Below are 20,745 nucleotides of genomic sequence, written 5' to 3' on the forward strand. Positions count from 1 at the left end.
CAGTGAAGACTTTTAAATTCGAACCTCTATAACTCGAATGCCTCCTTAACTCTCGAACAAGTCCCTTCAGATAGCAGTACCTTATAAGCCTTACTCCATAACTCGAGATTTCCTTAACTCGAATAAATTCGTGTTCTCCGTACGTGTTTGAGTTATGGAGACTCCACTGTATAAACGATTCCGGTCTGTAATAAATCAAAAGTCATAAACGGAGAATCTCAATCATGTCACAAATATTGCTTAGAATTGCAAAAATATGTTAAAGGCGATTTATAACAAAACGATGAAAAATACTGGAATACTTTTTGCACTTGAGATTCCTTTCGGTAATAACCCTTCTTTTAATCAGGTCCCGGCTAGAATAAAAGTATATAGTTAGTTTTTTTAAGAGGTCACCAAAGATCACCAAGTTTGTTGTAAACTAAGATGATGGCAATCTGCCCGTAAATATGACGTAACTTTCATATCTAAACGATAAATCGATACCATAGAGGTAGCCAGTGTTATTTAAAAAAATCTTTTACTGAAATTTCAACAAAGTTTTTACCAAATGTCATAATTTTATGCGTGTACATCACTTGAGAAAGGTCAAGCTTAGTTGGTGATTACCGCGGGAATTACCATCTACAGCAACATAGATGTATTACAACAAATCATCGTACTTTCTCAACTTGAGGTCTTAAAAATATTATTTTGTATGATATAAATAGGCGCAGCCCATGCTGATACAGCAGAATAAACAAAAGGATTTTGCGTAATATATGCTCTCGCACAGCGCGGCCTTCAAGATATTATTTTGTATGATTGGAAGTGGGAGAAAGTTGTCGCTACCCACTCAGCATTTTATGGTCGCCGGACAAGGCGCGCGGCTTAAATATTGCGTAAATTACATAAATCAAGCCTTCAAAGGCTGTTGCCCTAAGCGCACCAAGAGTTGAAAGCGCCCGAGATGTGCGCCTTGTTCGACGACCATAAAATACTGAGTGGGTAGCGACCTTAAAAAAAGCCGTGTAAGCAAATTGTAGAAGACACGTTTTATTTTCTTAAGCTAACAAACTAATCAGCCTCATACTGTCTTTAAACTGACACCTGTTAATTAAAATACAGGATCGATAGAATTAGCATAAAGATGTTCTCAAAATTTCCACTTTAAGTCTTGAACAGTTCTTATGGTTGTGTCCTCTTTGAAAACAAATTTCAACCATGTTGATAAGTAACTTTGAATTGATACCTGATCAAATTCAGGATCATCAGGTCAAAACTATCATCACCATGGGTTGATAAACCATTTTTACGCAAACTTCATGACAGTTAATAGTATGTTTTTACATACGGTTTTTATAATAACTTTGTAGTGATCAATTTGCGATTTTAAGTATCAAGGTTTAGCTCACAAACCTACATAGAGAAAAACGATTACACGTTTTTTTATAAGAACAAGCTAATTAAGAACATAAGGTTTCGATGGCCAAAATGTTAAGAACAAGTTAAGAACATTTTAAGACTTTGTGGGCTCTTCTGCACTTTTCGAGTATCATTTATTCTGATGTCTTCAATTAAATAATTGTGTCCTGTACAAAAATATATTTGACGTCACTCGGTTTATGATGAAAAGTAATCTCAAAACAAATCAGCCATCTTTATTTAAAAACGTATTCCGAGTATAAATTTGAATATAAATAAAACCATATATTCATGATATGCACCATTGCAATGTCTTCCGTTCCACCCAGTAGCTCATTGGTTGAAAGTGACGTAAAATCAGTCAATACGTCACTTTCAACCAATCAGCTATTGGGTGGAACGGAAGACATTGCAATGGTGCATATCATGAATAAAACACTCCTATAACAATCATATAACTCCGGAGGCTTTCCCGGCACCCTATAAAATAAATCTAATTTTCTATAAAAAAAAACATACGACTAGTCTAGTCCCGTTTTAGACAAATTCTAGATATATTTCAATGTTGTCAATTTCATTTTGTTGTAATAATGCTCTTTTATTGTTTCGGGATCCCCCTAAACAGAGGATTGCCGATCTCAGTAATTCAAACGACAACTTTGCGTTTACCCATTGTCCCATTATGGATCTTTCAATGTCTCTTTTTTCCGAGAGTTTATTTATAAGCACTGTAATGGCTTTTGAAGTTTCGTGCCCGAAACCTCCATACGGAGTAAAAACTAGGGGTGTGAATGAGCCGTGCTCAACTTCGACTAACCGCCTTCCATAACTTCTCTTCTTCTCTTTTTCGTTGGCTCGAAAGACTTTGTCTAGGTCCCTGTTAACGTGAGTCGGTGCAGATGGATTGAAAATCCTTACGTCAAAGAATGCACGTTCTCCGCGTTGCCAAAAACCTCGAACACTCAAGTCGAGTCTTGCCTCACCGCTTGTAATTCCCGTCAACTGCTCGCATGTGAGCTCCTGAAGGTGAGGTTCGACCTCAACATCTTTGGAAATTCCTCTAACGAGCTCTGCTATTAGATCTCGAACACCATTATGTCTTGCAATTATGTACCCCCTTTGGGGCAAGACAGGGCATGGTCGACGTCAAATGGTTTACCACAAGCGCATATAGTTGGCAGGAACTTGTGTGGCCATCTGTACCTCAAGGCGATTGCGTCGTGAAACTCGCGTTTATTGAGAACCGTGTTCTCAGATTTTGATGGCATGAACATGAGCCAACTTGATGCTGCTTTGAGAGATGCCAGTTCGACGGATCGCTGCTCTCTTCTACTGATTGACTGTTTGAGTTGTTCCAATAACAACTTTTTCCTCTTTTGGTTCTCCTTGTGAATCAGCTCTTTCGTCTTCTTTAGCAGGATGATGTTAACATCAAAGTCGTGCTTTTGGTGGTGGATGTTTCGTATTCATGAACGCACGTGACTGAGAATATTGGCAGTCCTAAACCTTCAAGTTTTGGTGAAAGACTTATTAGCTTACGCTCATTTTCAGTCAAATTTCCCCCCAACATCATGGGCAGCAGATTTTGGTCGATCATTTGGTCCAGCAACTTTAATTCGTTTGTGAAGTCAGGGATGACTCGTAGGAAGTAGTTGAGTTTGTGTACCCACCCATGTGTGAAGCACGAATACACTGCTTGAGGTTCAGCTTTTGCGATCTCTGACAAGGTGTTTATTTCAGAGAGTTCTCAATCCCTTCTTGATTGCCGATGAAGCCTCCCAGATATCTTCTACCAGATGAGGTGATCTTTAGATTGGTGTCTGCAAACATCACTTTGGCTTCCTCCAGCTTTTCGTCTTTCACCACCAACCATGATTTGGAAGCCTTCGGAAAGTATCCAAACAATGGACCTGTTTGTTCAATCCTGGCCCACCATTTCTGAAGACTGGGAAGAGAACCAGCACCACAAAGATCGTCTGCGAAAGCTGCTTGTTTGGTATCACTATCGTCTACGATGAGTGGGAGCATCGGAACAACTCCTATAGTATAGGATGGTATAGCTAATGGGTCGCCTTGTGTTGTGCCTTCTGCAGACGAGATTTCTTGATTGATGCCCGAAATGAATAATCTTGATGCAGTACGGTAGCAATTCTTTACGTACGTCGACATCGGTGGGCAGATATACTGATGTTGTGAAGCAATACTTTTCGATTCAGTGAATTGAATGCGTTTTCTGCATCAACGAGGAGTATTGCATCAGTTTCTTGCTCCTCAAAGATATCTTTCATGCTATGTACTGCTGCTTCACTGCCTGCCGGTAGTCCTGCACACAATTGTAGGGAACCTGCACTGGTGAAAATGTCTGGTTTAATGGTGTTGATGACGACTTTCCCAACTATTCTTCGTAGAACTTCTCCAATACCAATCGGACGGACACCGGGATCTTTGTCAAGTGGAATAAGCCTGCACAAGGGAATGCTTCCAAACTGCGATCTTCCTGATCAAGTTGTATCACACAAAGGATTTTCGTCATTTCAGCAATGCTTTTCCGTAGCTCGGTTCCAGTTCGACCAAAACTTTTGGACACAAGAATTCTTCTCCATCCATCTGCGTTCATTCCGGATGGACCAGCTGCTCCTTTGGTTTTTATTGCAGATGCAGCGATTTTTGATTCATCTATACTTTCGAAGATGACTCGATCACAAAATGGTACTTCACCAGTCAGGAGTGCTGATTCATCTGGTTCTGCTCCTTTCGGATGTTTTTGGAGCAGCTCTTGAAGCGTGGAGTTGGTTAGACTCAGCACACCCTTCGAAGATTCATCATCAAGCAATCGTAAGGATGCCTTCACATTTCCAGATAAGATAAACTTTGCAAATCTTTTTGATTTCGATTCAGCGCTGGTCTTCATACAGTTTTTCTTCAAAATCGACTGGATGGTTCTTGCCTCTCGAAGAAGTGAGTCAAAGTCACCTTGTGTCCAGAGCGTTTTTTAGGCATTCAGAATTTTTTTTCGCAGATGATATGTAGCATGGCTTTTGGAGAAGAAGATAAGGCATTACCATAATGGCCTTGAGCGAATTGGTTTCAGATGCTTGTTGTTGCTGTTCCATGCATCGATCAAACGCGTCAGTTCTTTGATGTATTCTTTGCCAACTGCTCCTGATGGTACGTGAAACATGTTGGGTATACTATCTCTTCGTACGCCGCAGATATTATTTGTTGGATATCAGCTGTTGTGTGATCAGCCCAAACCTTGATTTGTTGACTTGAACTTTGTGACGTCATATTTTCTACAGTTGTTGACAGAACTGTGGGGACTTCCTTCAATTTTTTTTTTGTGTGAGAATTTTCATGATTTGATCTCCCACCCTTTGTTGTAAAGCTTTTCGGGCAATGTCTGCATGGAAATGTTTTATCCTGTCCCGGTAGAGGCTGAGAGTCGGGTATTATTAATTTTTCTTCATTTGGAGCAGCTTCATTGATCTGCTTGGAGCCATTTGGAGCGAAGTGAAGGAAAAATTCTCCCTTTTTGATTTTATTGAAACTGAACATCGGAACTTTTGGTTGGTTGCAAGTTGTCCTTCTCTTCTTTTCCTCTGTAAGAATCACATCATCTTTTTCACATCCCCCGCAGAGAAGAAGTGGGAAAAGTAACACTTATTGGTCTTATATGGTGTATTCTAGATTCTTCACTCGTTTGGCGAGACGCGTCTACCTCCTTGCTACAGAGAATTTCTCTTCGGGCTTAATATTCGAGCCTGTCAGTCCAACCGACCTTCTGCACCCTTGACTGCGGGCGTCTTTTCTTCGAGGTTCATATCGTCCTCACACTTCTGCTACCTTGACTGCGGTAGTCTTTTCTTCAGGGTTTTCCGACCTTATTTAGCACCGGGACCTGGTTACTTCTGAAGATGGGTTGAATGATACGGCGAGACGTTTTCTTCTTATCTTTAGGTATATGTTTGGTTTTAATTTCCGCTTTTTCCGTCTTCGCGGCAGAAATTTCTTCCTTCTACCTTCCGGATCGCCAGACACGTCCGTCCGCCATCTTTCTTAACCGACAATTGTCATTGAAAGCCATCTTTATTACCATCATTTTCAACCAATTATTTGAAAAACTGTTTCACCATCTTACCTGTAGCCTGTACCAAATTCTTCTGGGAACGGTGACGCCATTCTTTGGTTGTCTTTTGATATAACGTGGTTCAACAACATGATTTTACTGCTTTAACCAATTACAGTGAAGTATTCTTCTATTCACCCCATACCTGGATGAAAGGGGTACCGTCAATTATTCGCGAAGAATGGAAAACGGAACCATAGTGGAGTGTCGTATAGCATGGAATGGGATGCCTCCGGGTTTTGTAATTGTATATGCAAAGCCAAAAAATAGGCTGTAATTCATCTCATAGAGTAATATATTGCTCGTAATAACTCATATAAAAACCATAGTAAAGCATGCGTGTCTGCATTTAGATGGAAAGATAAAAAGAACTGTTTTACGATATTCAAGCAAGTGATTTTACGGTCCTCCGACACCGTTTCACTGGGTGTTTGGGTTTTATCATGTTCATGAGCATTGACTTCCAAGCACGAAGGGCTAGACTCTGAATGGGAAAAAGTGGCTTCACTTTTTCTTGCCTGGGAATGGTTAGAGATTTTACTCTAGCCCTTCGCTTTAAACTCAATGGTTCTGAGAATTTTTGAAAGGGTTCATTTGTCTTTACAACTTAGTTAAAACGTCATAAACAACCTCCTAAAGAATGTGAATGTTTTAAAACTAATAAACCCATTAAGGAATAAATGTCAAGGTGCCTGCGCGCCGATGATGTCATTAAGTTCCTGCTGGACCTGTCTCCAACCATATCCCCCATCAAAGACAGTTATGTGTTTAGTCATGGAAGTTAGAAAAACAACTATGTTAAACCTATAAAACCTACTACGGTGATAAATCAAACTAAATGGAATATTCAGGGAAACAAAAGACCTAAAACGTGTTCATCTTGGTACGATTTAGATCTACCTTTAAGTCATATTTTCAAACAATACGATTTGATGATCTTAAGAACCTCATTAAATATTAAACAAATTAAGAGCTCACACGTCCATTTGTTTTTATGGAATATTTATTTCTATTGACTGTTATTGTTTGTTTGTTTGGTTGTTTGTTTGTTGCTCTTCTAGTGAAAAAAAAACCAACAAAAAGTCCTACACACAATTACGTTTAAGATTAACACTTCAGGTAGCCTGATTTACACTTTTGGATCTTTTGCCTTCCTATATAAGAACACGTCGAACACTTTTGACCTTTAGATCTCATACATGTTTTTTTTTATAAGCAAGTGTATGCCCCTTGGTCAGGCTCGTGTATGCTTAAGTTCTCAAAGCATCCAGGCATAGTTTATGCTTATTATATGCTTAAAAATCATGCTTATGATTCACCCCCGAGCCAAATTTTTAATGAAATTTGAAAAATTTTGTAAAAATTTGCTCAGATTTTGGGAGCAGTGGAATGTAGCTAGCCGTGGAATGTCTTATTTTTTACTTGACCTCTACCAAACCTTTTTTAAACAGATAAAAATGACCACTTGAAAAATATTTTAGGCTGACATATATGCTCATGTTAAGCTAAGGAATTCTGCAAATCTGAGCCTTCATATGCTTATAAGCGTTATGCTTATAAAAAAAAAACATGTAAGCCAGTTGGGTCACTACAAGTTGTCTTGACCCCTATGAATATGTTATATTAAAAGCAATGATAATTTATACCATAGTCCGTATAAAAACCCTGGTCTGGAAATTGTTTTAAATTTTTGTCAGATTCTTCCTTTGTTAATATCAAAAGATAAAAATTTGCTCAGTTTTTGATCACGTTACCATACTCGACTCTTGGGATTGGTTTATTAAGCCTTAATCACATGTTCAAAATGTGAGCAAAACTAATTAATTAATTTCTCACTCAACGCAAGTTCAAGTTAGAAGCAATGGAAAGAAGCAAAAGGCTTCCATACCGGTTTTTTTTATACAGACTTTGTTAAAACGAACTTCATACAGTGTCTTGCATTGACGAAAAAATACTGGCCAGATTTTGCATTGCCAAATAAGCTAGATTGGTCAAGCCTTACGAGAAAAAAAATGCTTTCTTAAAATTTCTTTTAGAAAAACTAATATTCAAGTCAAATAGGATTTCAAGTTGTTCACTTGTCGTTTAAAGGGTTTGTTTTTATAAGCGATTAGATAGGAGACATTGAAACGAGATATCTCCCTACGCACCAGACTCCTGATGGTCCACGGGAATCTGACGGGATCCTTGATCGATTTTGAATTCTTTCGTTGATTTAGTTCTTAGCAGATCCTATATTTATCATGGATTTACATGAATTTTCTAATTCCACTGTTTCTGTTGAATTGCACACACCTTCACTTCGTGACTTAAGATATTATTATGCAGGAATTTCGTAAATGTCAAAGTCTGCACTTATTATTATCTAGCATTTATATAGAAGTCAATTTCCTTGATAACGATTGAAAGGGGGAGGGAGACTTTCAAATATTAGCTCTTTATGCAGCAGCTTCAAAGTTTTCTGAGAAAGCTCCAATTTAAAACAAACAAAAAGACACTCGTCCAAAATGGACAAATGTTTCGACTTTTCCGACCGCAATTAAAAGTTGTAAAATGATAACTCTCATGCTCACTTGTAAATTCCCGCCCTTGCCCCCTTTTTATCCTGGTCCTTATATGAGGCCCCCAATAGAGTTTCTGATCACGCCATCACGCCGAGAATATTCTCTTATCACGCCATTAGAACACCAAAAAACTTTAATCCATCACCTATACCTTAAGGGAACAAATTTTCACGGAATTAATTTCGCGGTTTTTTGACAAATCCACGAAATTAAATTCCACGAAACACGAATATTTTCAAGATTCACGCCTAAAATCGGTCTTTTTAGGGCAAAATAGGCGAAAATTTCTTCTCTTAAGGTAACACTTGTTGAAACCATAGATCATGATCCGCGTCCAATCATGCATACCACTGGGAAAGGGGGCTCTGATATTTTCCTTCATTGATATCATTGAAAAATGGTGGATGGAACTAGGGTTTAAAGCTAAAACGAAATTGGACAAATGTTGCAAAACTTCGTAGCACTTTTGACGATGAGATGGGAGGAGCTTATTGTTACATATGAAAGTAAAAGAAAATTATTTAAAACCGTCTGATAGGATTTGGTAAGGGGTATGTTATGGTTAGTTTATGTGATTTATCAAATGTTTGATTTCTATCATATTAAAATGCTCTCAAGACCAGCTGAGCTATTCAAGAAAAAATTGCACATATTTATTGTATCAAAAGCCCGTCAAGATGTATCGAAAGAAAATTTTAAGTTATCAAAAAGTGATAAATATAACAAATATCTTACTGCGAAGAAAATAAAATTCTTCCAGCATAAAATGGAAAAAGAAGTTGTAAAAATTTGCCCTGACTATGATATTTGACCTCGTGATTTAATTTCTTTTCAAAATTTCAGTTTTGGTCACAAAATGGATGTTCAAACGACATTCTGTCTGTTTTTGGACCAAAATAACGTCAGATTTAGGTAGGGAAGCGTCCGGGTAAAGAGTATGCGCCCACTCTACTCACAGTCACACCCTGAGTATGTTTTTGTATCACTTGCTAAGTTTTTTTGGTTTTTATATTGAAAAGATTTGTTTTTCGTTCTGTGTTAAATAATTCAAAATTAATCAAAATTTACAGATTTCACAATCTGAGATCTGTTAGGCTTTTAGCTGCATACGGATTTCTGCAGGGCAGTTTTATGATTACATTTTAAGATCTACTTAACCAGACTTAACCGGTTTTGATGACAGCGACATTTGCTACGACCATCACTTTATCAGAGTAAAATTTTGAATTCACAAGGTGTCATCTATTGTCCATTCTCTTTCCTTTTGTAATAAGCCCTTTTATTTTATCGCTGACTTCACAAGGACAGTTCCCAGAGTTTCCATTTTAGAATGTCCATCTAGAGGGTAAGTCCTCACTATTGAACGAATTCAGATTGTATAAGGATGACTGAAACCCCCTAAAAACAGGTCTCTACGTTCTTAAGCTGTCACTGTAAATTCCAAATTTTTTAGAAAGAGAAAAATATGTTCACGAATACTTTATGCTTCAAATTCATATACTTACAGTACCAAGATGTCAAGCTCAATAATGTTTTTCTACCAACGAAAAGAAAAATATTTCTTGGCATTTTTAGCTTGACAGTAAGTACCTATCATCCACCCGGAGATTTATTCTGATTTATTACCTATTTGTTTTGGTTTTTAAGTCGAAATTATTATAACGGTATAAACTTGGAAATGTCAAATAAAAATTATTGTTTTTTCTGTCTAAAATGAAAGGGGTGTGTTTCTCTACATCTCAACCAAAGTGTTGCTAATAAAAACATTTCACTTCAGATATATTTTGATGCAACCGTCATTTTAGATATTAAATTGTGATAAAATAAACAGTAAAATAAACAAACAATCTGGCAAGCAGTTTTGTTGTGTCTCAGAATCTATCGAATGTGCATGCATTTTTCATAAACAATTGCTTAAATCGACGGTTCTTTGATTAGTTGGAATCTTTCTTTCCCAAAGTTTTTCCAAACTTTTATAAGCACTTCTTAAATACAAAAGGTATTACTTAAAGTGGTTTATATTTTTTCAAGGATTTTAGTTTTTCAAGGTTTTTTAAAGTTTCAAAATTGTATAGATTTTTTTCGTAGATTCTGTAGAATCATTGCATTGAAGCATTGCCAGGGATATTTACTTTACAAATTTTACACCAAAGTTTTGCTTTTTGTGCGATAACTTTACCTTGGAAAGTTACCAGAAGGGCTAATGAAATAAGTCTGGGGCTTAAACTGGCTTAAATGTAAATCTTCAACCTTTCTGAGGAAAGACAACGTCAAACTTTACGATTTGTAACGCATTTTCCGCTATGTGTGAAGAAATTCAAATAATTTCTGTTCAACTATCTTCTTTCAGGAGATTTGGGTGGCAGAGCAGCATATGCATTTCGTCCTTATAAGAACTCGTCAGCCAATTATCCTTAATCAAAAAAGTTTCTTATAGAAAGTGTAGAGGTCCACGGAGTAGAATCTATCTTTCTTCGACCTAATGTTTCACTGATAAGGGGTACATAGACATGGATGTGCTATTAACATGAGCTCTAGTGTTGCTATCAAAAGATAGCTAGTTTGACCCTTTATGTAATTTCCCAGTCACTAAAAGTAATTTCTTTCAACTCGGCGCTGATAACACGGCTCATTTTCTTGATAAAAATGTTTAGTTCCGCTCGTGAAATAACGAAGTTCATCAAATTCAGGTCCAAAATTCCGATTCCCTCCAAACTTTGTTAGGTTGTTTATTTCCCGATATTTTCTCATTAGAATAATTTTAGCGCAGATACACTTTCCAAACCGTAGTGAATCAGTGCCAAAGGGATTCAGAAATCTGAAAGTTGCTTATTTTTGAAATTGAAGTCGTTTTCTCTTTAATTTTACTTTTTAGAATAATTAAATTATCTATACAATATAATACAAATAATAATATTTAAAATATATAACTTTTATTTTGGTCAACTTTTCTAGATAACTGTTTCAAAGTTTCTCACAGTTTTTCAGGCTCCCCTGCTCAAATGTTCAGATTTCGTTGTTTAAAAGCCGGAAAAAAGTCGGATAGCCCTTAAGTTATTCATAAAATTAGGAAAATATTATCTAACAATAGGGATAAATTATTAAAAAGAGTGGCATCCACATTTGATATAGTTCGCATGAAAAGTATGTTCTTTGATTGAAGATCGGGAAGGTGGTATAGGTTCATGACAGATGTAAGCGGGGAGGGGTGGAGGGGGAGGGCTGTCTCCTCTCCTGTATGCTGGTGGAGACCAATGCCTCTGGTGTCTAGCGCTTGATGTCGAATGGTTGGCAGCTATAGAAGGATAGTCGTCACAGCATTTGCAGGAAGAACTGTACGGGTGATAGCGGCGCTCGTGCGGAGAAATTGGTGGAACGATTTTTTTATCTGAAGGAAAAAATACTCTTGAGGATGTATGCTGTAAGGGTGGAGAATAGCGACGGTAATAAGATGACGGCGATAATTCTTCATTGTCGTGTTTCTCCTTTTCTAATATGTCGGCGATACTAAAAGATTTAGGACGTATGATTGTCTCTGTTTTAATTTTCTTGTGATGTTCCTGTATCAGTTTCTTTTCGCTTTTTTCGAAATTTATAGGTAGATAATGTGGACGAATCGAATATCCGCGTTCCATCTTTGTTTCCCAATCTTTTGTCGGTTTACATTTTTCGTCTTTGAAATTGTCAGTCGGTTTTAAGAGTTCGTCATCGTCTTCTTTGGATAAGAAACGTCGCTTTCGTCGTAAAAATGATCCATCTTGAAACATTTCGGTACAATCTTGATGTAAAGTCCAATAATTCCCTTTCCCACCATGCTCTGATGTTTTGGATACTTTCACGAAGCAATCATTGAATGATAGATTATGTCGTAGTGAATTTTGCCAGCGCGTACTATTCTTGCGGTAGAATGGGAAATTGTCCATTATGAATTTATAGATCTGTGATAATGTCATCATTTTTGCTGGTGAACTATGGATAGCCATGGCGCATAACGCAACATAAGAATAAGGTGGTTTGTCATCCCCATAACTACTTTTCCTAGGTCGAGGCATCTTTGCGATATCTCAAGACAACGTCTATCTAACAAGAGAGAATGATGAAAACAAATAAGTATTTCCGAAAAATATACTTTTTTATACTTATTTTTCACACAAAATTGAACCCTTTGTTCTCAAGATTTTGTTGTTCTTAACACTACACTGAGAGAAGACCGCGCGATTGACTTCACAAAAATAAACCTAACGCAATATCTTTTAGGTAAATAATAAAGAACTGTCTTTTGTCTACCCCCCTTAAATCGTAAACGGTCTTTTCAGGATTGTTTTATAGCGAGTTAATAACTTTATTGACACTAAGCTAAAACCCTAGGTTTCTATACAGCCTCGCTATGACGCTTATTTAAAATCCACATACAGACAGACAATACTATGTGTCTATCGCTCTACTTTTATTCATCATCCCACTAAATTCGCTTTCAAAAGAGGCGCTAAGAGTTTCAATAATTTTAATTGAGGTGCTAAACGCTATAGGCTCTACAAATTGATTCCCTACTTTTTTGATAAATTGACCAATTTATGTTTGTTTAGAGCGTTTAAAAGATCAGGGCCTTCTTAAAAACACATCTTAATTTCAAGTAGAAAGGTTTTTTTATCGAAAACGGGACAGTTTTAGTTAACAAACTTGGTCAAAAGTTGATTTTTTACGCTAATTAGTTCCTACTCAAACTTATTGTATAATCGAAAACCAATCTCAAACCTTTAAAATCAACCTACAAATTAAGGTTATTGTATAAAGAAGCGAAAAGTGAAATAAAATCTATATCAAAGTATTCATTTCAGTTGAAATTAATTTGTGGAAAATGAAAAAAATGTTTACCTTTTAACACTGTATGTCTGTATGTTAACGAATCCTGTAGACTTCTTTGAGTGCTTCTAATGTCCCGGTCGAATTAGAAATGTCCCTTTGAGATACCCACACTTGAATTTTGTCTATAAATTTAAAATTAAAACAAAGAAATTTTTAGAACAAAAGAAATAGAGAGAGTAAGATTTTTTTGTTAAATAAATTATGTCAAAATTTATTTATTGTTGAAAAATTTAGCCAATGAAAAGTTAGGTCTCACGAGAGAAAAGTATTACGATATAATATTATAATATTTAATTATTTCATTGTGTCTTTGAAGATTATAATACCTTCGCCCGTTTAAATTTCTAAAAGAATTATTCCTGTAAAGATTTTCAAAAAAAACCTTACCCTAGTAACACATTTGGTAATTCCAGAAAAACAAATTTTCTATTATCACAGACAAAAAATTAAACAAAAATTTATATTTCATAAAAATCGAGAAGCGAATAATTGCTGTCACAAACAAAATACCTTATAAACAAAAAAAGCCAGTTTTTTTGATTTGGAAAAAGTAGTTTGTTAATTTTTCAGTTTTATAAGATATAGCTGCTTCCAAACTTTCAATGTTAAAAGATAATACTGAGTATAAAAACTAAGGTAATGTTTAATTTTGTTTGAAGAAATATTTCTTCCAAATAAATGTTTGGTATACAAACCAAACAAAATCAAACTGAACTTTCTAAACGTGCAAAGTTTGTCACTCTGATCACTGATCCTAAACAATTACTAATCAATCGGCTCATTACCCAAAGTTATTTAAATTTTGTAAATTTGTTTATTCAAAACAATCGTTTTCGAGACTTTAAAACAAACTTTGAAAAACTAAAAAAATATTCAACTTGTGATTTTTCTTTAAATTATTACTCGAAAAAATCTTACAAAAACAATGCTTTTTGAAGAAGATACTCAAGAGTTGTCGAGTCTCGCGACCAACTAGCGACATTGAGTGATTAAGGTTTGATCACTTTCATAAAAACCCTTTATTTTTGAAGAAAAAGAAGATTTGTTTATATTTTTCAAAAATCAACACCGGTTTGCAATGACAATCGTTTCGAAAATCTAACTTTTTAAAACCAACCTGCGATAGAACCTGTCTTCTACTATTGTTTTTTGATTAAAGCTATAGAAACACTCTGTCATCGCAGCTGACTCTTGCCAATTCGAACTCGAACGGAAAAATCCACTTCGTTTGAATTCAGAGAGATTTAAATTTTAGAAAATATCTAAAGAGGGGGGTTGTACTTTTACGGTGAGACAGTATTGATCCTTTTTTAGTACGGTATTACGAGACGGAAACCAGTATCTTAAAATCAGACGGTGACGGTGATTAGCCTTATTTTTTGTCAGTATTCTGGCATTCTAACCTCTAAAAACCGGTGTGACGACGTTTTTTTAATGTCCAAGATTCCGGGATTTAGCGAAAATTATGACGGGAAAATGGTATTTCGAACCCCTACAAACCCTCCCTCAACAAGAGAGCCTCAACTTGACTAGACCTAAGTTTGAATATTAGAAATTGTCGTTAGCTAGAGCCCACTGTCTCTCATTCATCTTGATTTATTGATCACCATACCCGGACTAATCAATCCTTAAAAGTCACCATAGCTTAGAATTCTGTTCATTCCCTGTTTAGATACTTTTAACTTTAACGTCATTTTTGCGCGTCAATCATATTTGAAAGTTTAAAATTAGACCTTGTTATAGACAATGCCCCGCTGAAAGTTGAATTTTAGCTGTTCGGGAATTCTCGGATTATCAAAGGAGTATGGTTATTACACTATCCGAGAGACCTTCTAAATCGGAATTTATGTTAGGGAATGTTTACAAGGCTCTCTCTACCGGAAGCAAATAATCTACAAATTAAGTGACTTATTGAAACAGATTCTAACCTAATATTTGTATACTCGTACTGACAAAATGAGTACATAGTAAAAAAGTACGCAAAATGTAGGTTAAACTAGCTGGGAACCAAATTTTTAAATAAACATCTTTTCAAAAAAAATTGTTTTGAGAAAATTTAGACTCATCTCTGACTGATCATCTAGATTTCTCATAAAACAATTCATAACCCCCTGAATAAACCTTCAAAACGTCAGTAATCAAACTGAGGAATTGCTATTAGTAAGGGGGTTTGCAGAGTTTGTTTGATAGTTCCCACAAATCTGAGTTCTATTTAAAAAATGAGGCCTTGTAGGTATAGCTAAAAGTAAGTTAAAGAGAATTAGCGCCCTATTAAACCAATGTAGTAGTTTGGCTTAGAACGTTTTATCTATCAAAAACAAAGACCAGAAAATGACACCTACAAAGTTATCTTATTTTATAAGAACTTGTTTAAGGTAAAACAACTCTATTTTGAATCAGTTAAGAAAGTTCTTATAAAGAATCCAAACCCTAGATCACATCCCTGTCTCCTAGATCACATCCCTGTCTCAGTGACCCGAAAACGATCTTTATCGCGCAGGGATAAAACATAATCATGGGATGGAAAGTGGTTTTAGATGGTTGGGGATTTTAAATCCCAAGGATTAACCCTTGCCCTGCTTGAGTTAGAAATCGTCGTTTCTGGTCTAACTCGTAAGAATAAGATTTGTATTTCATGGTCAAGCAAAAAATGAAAAAATTTGAAAAAAATCCACTTTTTTGAGATTTTAACTAGCGATTTTCTTAAAAAAAGGACCGTAGCTCACGTCAAGGGTTAACAAAATTGGTTACAAACTTTGTGGTTTGGAAAGTTTCCCCAGTACTGATTAAATTTGAAGGTATTTTTTGAATCGTGAAGTTTTGTAACCAATTTTCTAACCGGATCTTTGCCTATTGGTGTTTATAGAAGACTTTTTGAACATTCGTATTCGGTTTGATTCTTTGACTCTCCCTAATTCGAACTCAAACGGGGAATCTTATTAGTTCGAATTACGGAAAAATTGAATTATAGAACGCATTTTATGAGGGGTTTTTTGACGGGAAACTGAAAATGAGTTCGAATCGTAGAAAGTTTGAATTAGCGAGAGTTAACGGTAGTAGAAAAACTTGATCAAACAGTCCAAACAAGGAGCGCTTGAAAAACTTCTAGGTAACCAAATGCACTATGCAGTTCACGAATGTGCTTTTCTATGCCGCTCTATTTAAAGTCTGTTAATTAAAAAAGTACTCAAAAATCTCTCTAAAGTTTTTTTGTTTTTCTATAGGAAACTTACAACCCGTCTCACATTACTGTATTTGTTAATTAACTTCACACCTTAAGTTAAGTGTGAAACTTCTCAATTTGTTTTAATTGAGTTGTTTTTTGTCGGTCAATTTTATAAAGAAGATACCTTTATGGATAGCAACGCGATTGTTTTATTTTCTTATCAAAATTTTGGCATCAGTTTTCTGAGCGCTAGTACTGTTAATTAAAATTTGTCGGTTTGAACATTACACTTAATTTCGGCAAAATCATGAAGATTAGAGCAACCAAGCTTCAAAATCAAATTGTTTATAAGAAAATCTCATTTGAAGAAAAATGATGTCGGGCTGGTTCAAACACAAAAGTGTTTTAATTAAGTATTTAAAAGTTGAAATTTAAGGTATTTTTTGAAAAATACAGCCCCAATCAAGCGAAAATGGTTTAGCCCCCCCCCCTAAGCTCAGGGGGGGGTGTATTCTATGTTATTTTGACGTGTTTGTAGATCAAGCTCATTCGAATGCAAACCAGCTTGATGTTTGTCTATTTTTTCTCAAGATTCAGGAAGCGATTTTATCCTATGAATACATAAGTTTAGAGGAAGAAGTCCTAAGGAATTAGAAAACTATTCAAGACCAAATACGCAATAAAAACTGCCTAAAGATACTCATTTCTATTTTACATATGACTTAGACATAACTTCATTTTATAACTGAAATACTTATGTGACGACATAATAGATGACGAATCACTTGTTTTTATAGAGGGAACTTAGTCTGTATCTTCATATTGGACCAATGGAATAGCTTTATTTTTTCTCGATAGGGAAGAAGCCTAATGTATTGAAAAGTGGTCGTAGCGTGTGCTAATGAAGATCAACCTTAGTAGAGTTTCAAGAAGAAAAAATTATAATTGTTAAATCAATCTTTATACTCCAATAAACACTATCCCCTTTGAGATAGCTGGGACTCAATTCAAATTGAAGATCAAAATCGTCAAAAAAATGTCCTCTTCCATAGTTTCTACCCCCCCCCTACATTTAGGGGGGTCTCTTGGGGTTTAATGAACCAAAAGCAAGGGAGGTGTTAAAAGTATGACTTTCCTAAGGGGGGTCTACTTAGATAAGGGGGGGGGTCTTCTTAGATAAGGGGGGATCTTCCTTGAATCATGCGAAATTTAAATTTTTTTCTTTTCCAATAAAGTTTACGTGCGGCACTTGGGGTGTGAAATTTTAAATGAATTTCCTAAGGGGGTCTAGTACTTAAGGGGGGTCCTCTTACCTAAGGAGGGTCTTGACCCCTCTAGAAATATCAATAAAGTATGAAATCAAATAAATTATCAAAATCATACTCTTAGAATCCAAATAAACCGCTTGTTTATTTTTCGAAAATTTTCCAACCCCCCGGACCTTATTAGGACCCTCCCCCGTTTATGAATCTTTAAGAATATTTCAGCTGTCAAAGAAAAGGCCCTTATTTTGCTCTAAATAGCCTGATTTTGGCCTATATTTACCTTATTTAGGTCTCCCCCCCTCGTTTATTAAGATCTCGAAAATTTTCCAATCCACCCTTTTATTTGGAACATAAGAGTACCCATGTATACCCTTGTCTCAGTGAACCTATATGAATGGAGGCCATAGTATGAACCCCCCCTTTTTTAAGGGGGGGATCCGAGTTTTCAAGGAAGGCTTTATAGGGGGGGATGGGCAATTTTCCAGTTAAAATGGGGGGTTTGAGCTTATAGGGGGGGATCAAATAAAAATGGGAGGGATAGTAACTTTTTGGTTAAAAAAATTGACTATTGGTATGAATTCACACTGAAAAATATATTTCATTCATCAAAATTCTTCCCCAATACTGGGAGTACAAATTATATGCTGGGGGCTCGGACCCCTGTAAATGGTGCGGGATCAAAAAATTTTAAAAATAGGGGGGATACCTTTATAGGGGGGGATGAAATATTAATGGGGGGGTTCAGACCCCTCTGCACACTATGGGAGGAGGGTATGGACCTGCAAAACCAACACTAGAAAATTTTAAAATCAATCTTAATATTGCAATCAAGTGAATAAAGGTCAAATTTTTCAAAATCTATTTCTTACCAGACCCGAACTTAGTTTGGTTGTCATGACTACTCGATTTAAAAAAATGTTTAAAAGACAGGCACGTGTCTTTGTTTGATCGATTTAATTGGTTTAAATTAATTAGCACCTCGTGTATTTCGTCTCTGGTCATTAAAAATCTTATATTCTTAAACAATCGAAAAGAGAAGAATTCATCTAACACGAAATCTTATGAAAATACATTTGTAGGTTATACCGTAAGGTTCAGTAAGGTTCGGTAGATTCAAAACAAAATTTATATACGTAAAATCGTCTTAGTTTTGGTCAAAAAGGGTCCGAAGGTAAAAAGATTGTTTTCAATAAAATTGTACTACACGTTTTTTTATAAGAACAAACTATTTAAGAACATAAGGCTTTGATGACCAGTGAAACTCATATTAAGGCTTTACAGACTCTTTTTCTTAAGAAAATGGACAAAAATGCTCACAAAGTGGTGAAATTAAGAACATGTTAAAAACATTTTAGGCTTAAAGCTCAAAAAGTTAAGAACATCCTAAGGCTTTAAAACTATTGGATGTTCTTTTAAAAAAACGTGTACGGTAATAAATAAAAAGGAGGATTTTCGGACTCTCTATCACTCTACACTAGATCAATGACGGTCAAACAAGTGACTAAAGCGACTGATCACTTAAATTCTAATTGACCGCTTTTGAGATTGTAAAGCTTAATTTTTGATATAAAATATATACGTTGATTAAAAAAATCATACATGCTATTGATATTTTTTAAGATTTGTGAAAAAATATTGTAGTACAGTTTCTTTTTTTCTTCACTTTTTAGTCTCGCGATTATCTTTTTTCATTCGCGAGCGGCGATTTTTCGTAATTTTGATAAATAAACGAAACCTCAAAAGGACTTAACTCTGTTTGAAGAACTAGTCTGACGTTTTGTTTTTGTAAAATGAAAAATGAGCCGCTATAGCAAAGAAAACTTGGCTAATCGGAGACATTACTTTTTCTCAACTTACGAAAAATCAATTTTTTGTTTTAGTGCTTTTAGAAATAAAACATCAATCTTATGGTCATTTTGTTTTGAAAGTTTTGTTTTATATTTGGTCCCATTTTCTCGTTAAATTTTGCGTATGACCTCTCATTTATTGTTTTTTGTAACATTTTTTATGAAAAATTGGCTTTAAACTTTTAAAATCTTTTGTAACAGTCCCAAGCTAATCTTCCGTTAATCCCGTTTTGAAAAAAATTGTGAGAAGAAAAATAAAGAATAAAAATCAGTAGCGTTTATTATAGATTATGGTAGACCGCAAAACTCGTTTTGTAACTTATAGTGTTTCAGTCAAAAACAAAGTCTATGTTCTGATCACTCGCTTTCCAAGACAATTTGAAGGATCTCAACTCAACGACGACGATCGACAAGTCACTGCGTGTGCACTCTTTGCCCATGTGGAAACCGCTCTCAAGGGAATCGTTCTGATTGCGCTGACATGGTTTCCACATGACGAGTTCACACTTGAGGCGAATGGACTTTATTTTAACCCCAATTTTAGTAATCCCTTAAAGGCACCTTTAGCTATGGCCGTAAATGTTGTTACCCCTATCATGATCACGAAAACAATCAAAAACTAGTTAATCGCGTAAAATAGTGTACATCCACGACTTATTTAGCGCTTACCAAAACGGAAAGGGAACCAAATACATAATTTAAAACAGTAAGGTATAGTCATTAGCTCTGGATTTCGAAAAATGTAAAGCACGAAAATAAAGAAATTGTTAAAGATCTGTCGTCCGAAATACGGCACAATTTTGAAGATCACTTTCGCTTGTCCAGAAAAGGTTAAAGATTCCTCTCTCCGGCCTTCATGGTTTAGAGGACACAGTGTATACCAAGAAACTTCGAATTCAAACATTAGAAACAAAAGAAAATCAGATGATGTAAGCAGCAAATTATATCTTTCTTACCTTGTTATTCCTCTGTTCGTCAAAGTGATGAATTACATGAAAAAGGTCTTCTAGTCTTTTGTTTCTTTATTTGTACCATCAAACAGCTCCAACCTGTACAATTTTACCAGTGACGTTCAGTAAAAGCCGTCTTTATAATGTCATACAGACGTCTATTGAGTCAGAGCAAGAGTAACAGAGTGCCAATGTACAGAAAAAAATTGTTTTTGAATTGTCAGTGCTTGGTCGGCGTTTGTGTGTTTTTGATCAATGGTAATTACCAAATTGCTTAGATAATTACAAAAAGTGTCAACTTATTTCTTTAGGTGTTAATGATGTCATTAAGAACAAAGAAAGACCGATTCAACATGTATGTTTATGGTTTGATGTTTTTTAATACATTCACACGCGATCATCGTCACGCGATGCTGGGAAAATCAAGTTTCTCTAGTTCGAATTTCTATTATACGAACCTTTCTGTATAGTCAGGTAGATTCGCATAACTACCCGGATAAAAATGGTGTAGAGATGAAATTTTGCACATAACTCCAGGAACATGTCAGGAATCACCA

At 35.6% G+C, this 20,745-nt stretch overlaps 1 protein-coding gene across 3 annotated transcripts; it reads right to left on the minus strand.

The window, feature by feature from the left end:
* Positions 1 to 10,929: 10,929 nt before the first annotated feature.
* LOC136822010 (forkhead box protein A2-like) lies at positions 10,930 to 20,286 on the minus strand. 3 transcript variants are annotated; one of them, XM_067078230.1, is made up of 3 exons: positions 20,195 to 20,286; positions 12,970 to 13,082; positions 10,930 to 12,174 (listed from the first exon to the last, which is right to left on the minus strand). In XM_067078230.1, exon 3 carries the CDS (start codon positions 12,144 to 12,146, stop codon positions 11,196 to 11,198), a length of 951 nt encoding a protein of 316 aa, XP_066934331.1. In that variant the 5' UTR covers positions 12,147 to 12,174; positions 12,970 to 13,082; positions 20,195 to 20,286; the 3' UTR covers positions 10,930 to 11,195. The 3 variants fall into 3 exon arrangements, with proteins under 3 accessions (XP_066934331.1, XP_066934332.1, XP_066934330.1); XM_067078231.1 differs by lacking the exon at positions 20,195 to 20,286 and adding an exon at positions 13,471 to 13,521; XM_067078229.1 differs by lacking the exon at positions 20,195 to 20,286 and adding an exon at positions 13,348 to 13,412.
* Positions 20,287 to 20,745: the final 459 nt, after the last annotated feature.

This window comes from Clytia hemisphaerica, unplaced genomic scaffold (assembly GCF_902728285.1).
Source record: "Clytia hemisphaerica strain Z4C2 unplaced genomic scaffold, Clytia hemisphaerica genome assembly, whole genome shotgun sequence".
NCBI classification, from domain to species: domain Eukaryota; kingdom Metazoa; phylum Cnidaria; class Hydrozoa; order Leptothecata; family Clytiidae; genus Clytia; species Clytia hemisphaerica.